The sequence below is a fragment of the Physella acuta genome, unplaced genomic scaffold (genome assembly GCF_028476545.2).
Source record: "Physella acuta isolate Inbredline_101_S28 unplaced genomic scaffold, ASM2847654v3 ptg000481l, whole genome shotgun sequence".
Taxonomy (NCBI): Eukaryota; Metazoa; Mollusca; class Gastropoda; family Physidae; genus Physella; species Physella acuta.
Window position 1 is genome coordinate 116,338 of NW_026732000.1, and position 4,310 is coordinate 120,647.

The 4,310-nt window shown below is 33.7% G+C and overlaps 1 protein-coding gene across 1 annotated transcript; it reads right to left on the bottom strand.

Moving 5' to 3' along the window:
* Positions 1–281: 281 nt before the first annotated feature.
* On the bottom strand, positions 282–2,976 carry LOC131944096 (uncharacterized). The gene is made up of 7 exons (XM_059304603.1): positions 2,886–2,976; positions 1,909–2,048; positions 1,470–1,719; positions 1,161–1,330; positions 773–892; positions 545–674; positions 282–463 (listed from the first exon to the last, which is right to left on the bottom strand). Exons 1-7 carry the CDS (start codon positions 2,974–2,976, stop codon positions 282–284), a joined length of 1,083 nt encoding a protein of 360 aa, XP_059160586.1.
* Positions 2,977–4,310: the final 1,334 nt, after the last annotated feature.

Sequence of the window (4,310 nt, forward strand, 5' to 3'; positions counted from 1 at the left end):
CAACTGTACTTCCCACACTCATGGGCGAATTGTGAAATGTATTATTATATACATTACACAAATGTAATATAGAAAAAGACATTTGTGCACAATGAAATTAAATATTTTAGAATATATATCTGTTTAGGTTAAGATGACAACAATAATAATTGTTTGTGAAGCTTAGGTATAAAAATAATACATTTGGATGTTCTTAAAACAAGAAATGCATTAGAGATTTTAGAATAGTTTTTTTTTTATTAAACCTATATTGACTTAAGTATAATTTAAATAAAACATTCTCACCAAATATCCAAGCTACAACAATGTTTAAATATTCTACCATCAGGGCAGTCAATCATCTCAGGAGCCATATATCGAGTTGTGCCCCTTTCTGCTTCAACACCATCCTCGTTAAGTATTGTCGACACGCCAAAGTCTGTTAGTTTAATGTTTGATTCATCCACCATTAAAATATTAGTACCTGTTAAAAATTTAAATAATTAACTCGTTCTTTTAAAATGGTTACACTTGTATTAAAAATAATGATATTATTTTCTTATACCTTTGATGTCCAAATGCAAGATGTTGTTTTCATGTAGGTACTTCACGCCTTCCAGAATTTGAATTGTAAACTGTCTGGTCAAACCTTCATTGAGTCTTGTGTGTTGTTTGATGAACGTGGAGAGGGCACCCTGGAGATAAAACACAACAATTGTCAACTTAATTCAACTGACATTTTGATACAGTGTCAAATAATTCAGTGGTGATCAGTAAAGAAATATTGTTTTACCATTTTTATGTACTCCAGAAATAAGATTATATCATTTTCTTTCCTTTGATACCCATGAAACTTGACAATGTTTTTGTGTTTCAGTTTAATTAAAATTGAAGCCTCTGATTGTAGGCTCTCCTGTTAAAAATAAATATAATATGTGCAAAGCTGTCAATATAAACTTGCACGCGGTCAGAAAAATATATGTATACAGGATGCATGTCAGAGAAATGATTCGAAATACGTAAGTAAAATAAATATTTTTCAATATTAAACTTTTTTAAATTAAAGAATTGACTATTTGATGATATGATACATTTTTATATGTAAATTCCCTGCTTTATCATTTTAAAATTTAGCCTAACAAACATCTAACGCATGCCGTCATATGAGAGCCCCTACGTACCATCCACTTCTTTTGGTTATTTGGGTCTGCGTGTGCTTTCTTTGCAACAAATTTTTCATCATCTGGTTGATCAACATCAACAACAAGATGGACGCTACCAAAACCTCCTTGACCTAACGGCATTGGTTTAATTTCAAATTTCTTGGGGAACTCATCAGACAGCACAATATCTAAATTTATTAAAAGAAAATGTATGTCAAAAATAAACCCTGAACACTGGAAAATAAATCAATGTTCATTATAATATCAAAAGCTGATGCTAATTATATTATTAATAAATTAGCTAAATCATCTATTATACTTTTTTACCTGTTTTAGATGGCAATATTCCTGTTGTACGTCCAGCAGTCCAAAGTATCGAATGTACGTTTGCTGAGAGATCTCCATCATTTCTGCTCATTAAAACTTTTAACATGTCATTTAATTCTTCGTCTGTGATAATTTTCTCACTTCCCTCTTTATTTCTACTCAGTTCTCTCAAACATTGTGTCGTAAATATTTGTTCATCAGGATCTTCATGTGTTAGTATTTCTTTTAGGTGTGGATACAGTGGAAGCATCTGAACAGATTTAAATGTCATAAAAATCATTAAGCAAACGACGTTATTAATGTACTCTCCTGTTAAAAATAATGCAAGTTGATCGGTATTTTAAATTTAAACAAGCGATTTGTTAGAAACAAAATATAACAAACATTAAAATGTCTAAATGAGCCTTAACTAAAAGTAGAAAGAAACAATTATGATGACCTCATTCAACTCGTCGTCATTTTGTTCTAAGATTATAGCCAGTCCTTGAAGCAGCTCGGATCGTGAATATCCCTGTAGCTTTTCTACGTTCTTTGTAACATATTGCATTAAAAACTCTTTCAGGCTACGTTTTGACTTTCCTGTTTTAACATTCAATACACATTGTAAGAAAAGCAATTGATTAATTGATTAGTTGTTCATTTCTAAAATGGTAATGCATTGACTATATACATTTTATTGACTTTTACATATAATATTGTTTATTTCCTAAATTAGAAAGTTTTATCTATGGAAAATGATTGTGTTTGATAAGGTACAGCTTCGTGTTATAGTCAACAATTTCATTTATACAAATATGCTTATTTATAACTGTAACTATTATTTATTTTCAACGCTTGTGTTACTTTGATCTTTTCTTCTTCTTCTTCGTTCTTAATTATTAGTGTTGAAGGGGGTCGAGATTTATCTGCCAGTGGGTTTGAACTCGAGACTTTGTTCAAATTTATCAACCATGAGCTTTTTGCCGACTCGACCACGCCTTCAACACAATTAAGCGTTACGTGTGAACTGGTTATGCGCCGTTGAGGCCATTGACTCCGATTTCAGCCTGCTTTTCTTTTTGGATTTGCTTCCATAGCCTTTGTCCAACCAAGAACAAACTACAAGGCAGCAGTTGTTTAATTCTGGAGTTGTCTCTCATAGAAGAGTGGCTGTCCCCAGCTAACGAGCCTCATCTGCCCGAGGGTTCGAACTCGAGACTTTTCGGTTTAGCAACCATGAGCTTTACCGACTCGACCTCGCCGACCCCGTTACTTTGATGATAATTAGAGTATAAACTGCAAGTCAGATAATAATACTAAAAATATCACAATCCTATGTTTTTAACACTATCTATAATAGTTAAGCAAATTCATGTAATGATATTTAGTAAAATAATTAGTATTTAACATGTTACACAAAACAGTTTAAATCATTACTTATTGCCTCCGTATCTGTGGTAGAATCGTCTTCTATAAGTAACAGTAAAAGTGTTGCAATCATTGATTTGTCTTTTTCTTTAAACTCCATGTTTTTAATAACCTAGTGACAATTACCATACATTAGATTTTATAAAGGGATGTTAATTTGAAATGATAAACATAGTCTATTCTGGTATTTAAAATTAAAATATGCAGCACTTTCAAATGTAATGTTGAGTTAAAAGTTATGCAAAAATTAGTAAGAAAAATGATACACACAAAAGATACACTGGCTGGTTGAAAGTTTGTAGTAGAGTGCACTTGTTTAGTTTCGGTAGCAAAATATTATAAGTGGAAAGAGCTCTATACTCAGATATCTTTACTTTCCCTAACCTGAAACAGGTACCAACCAGAGAGCTGGGTGGTCTAACGGACGTCCTACAAGCAAGCAGAAGAAAACTAATTAAAAGGTTGAGAAGACACCTTATGTATTGACTCCGTGTTCTTAGGTGGTCGTTGTGAAACTCTAGGTGCTCTACTGTTTGAGCCTAGGATTAAGTCAACGATTATACTAGTCCACCGTATCAGACGTCTTTCGCGCTAAACATAACAAACAACGTTGACGTCACAATGCTCAAGTTAATGGCTAGAGTTTTCAGAGTCATTCCACAGCCTGCTCTGTGACCTACTTAGGTCTTGTAATTTTTTAGTTTGACTTTTATTGCTCAACCATGAGTGACCTGTGGTGCAACCACCGGTACTTTTCCATAGTTCCAAGAAAGACATATACCCAGTAATTTTCCATCACCAGTGGTGGTGCAATACTTTTATACTTTCGATTGGTTGATTCGGACATCAGAGATGTCCCAACCAATAGTCTTATGTTTTGAAGGTGACCTCCCATGTTGCCTCAGAGGTCAAATAGTCTGCGGACACTTTTCTGCAGGCAGTCCACCGCAGCAGTCCGTAGCAGCAAGTCAGACCAGACATCTTTGAGAGAGAAAGCCTTGAGTGTCGCTATTTTGTAGCCTATAGATTTAAGCAGCATTTTTCCTTTATTACTTGTGGTTTTAAGTAATATTTTGTGCTTTAAGTAGTGTCGTATAAGCTGTGGTGATTTTCTTGAGTGCCATATCCTGTGATAGTGTAACATAGTGTTTTTTTCCTCAAATTGTAAGTTGGGTTTTTGTTATTTTACTCACTCATTTTATTCTGTATAAAGCTAGATTCTTATCTTGAATTTGTACACATATTAAAAGTTATATATCGGATTAAATGTGTTGTTAGTATCAGGAGTTCATCGAGTGTATCCCCTAGACGTTAAGTACGTGTCCTCGTTAACTGTTGTGCTAGCTACCATTTATAGGGCTTTAAGCCATCTGTGTATAACCATCTAAACGAACCCGGGTACGTTCGCCAGCTATCTGGCTGATAGAGTGGTGT

Bases quoted from the DNA above. Each gene is read 5' to 3' on its own strand.
- LOC131944096 (XM_059304603.1), bottom strand. From the start codon at position 2,976: ATGGAGTTTAAAGAAAAAGACAAATCAATGATTGCAACACTTTTACTG. The intron at 2,049-2,885 runs GTAATGATTTAA...ATGTTAAAACAG, and splicing joins CACAGATACGGAGGCAATAA to GAAAGTCAAAACGTAGCCTG. The intron at 464-544 runs GTATAAGAAAAT...AATTTTTAACAG, and splicing joins CTTGCATTTGGACATCAAAG to GTACTAATATTTTAATGGTG.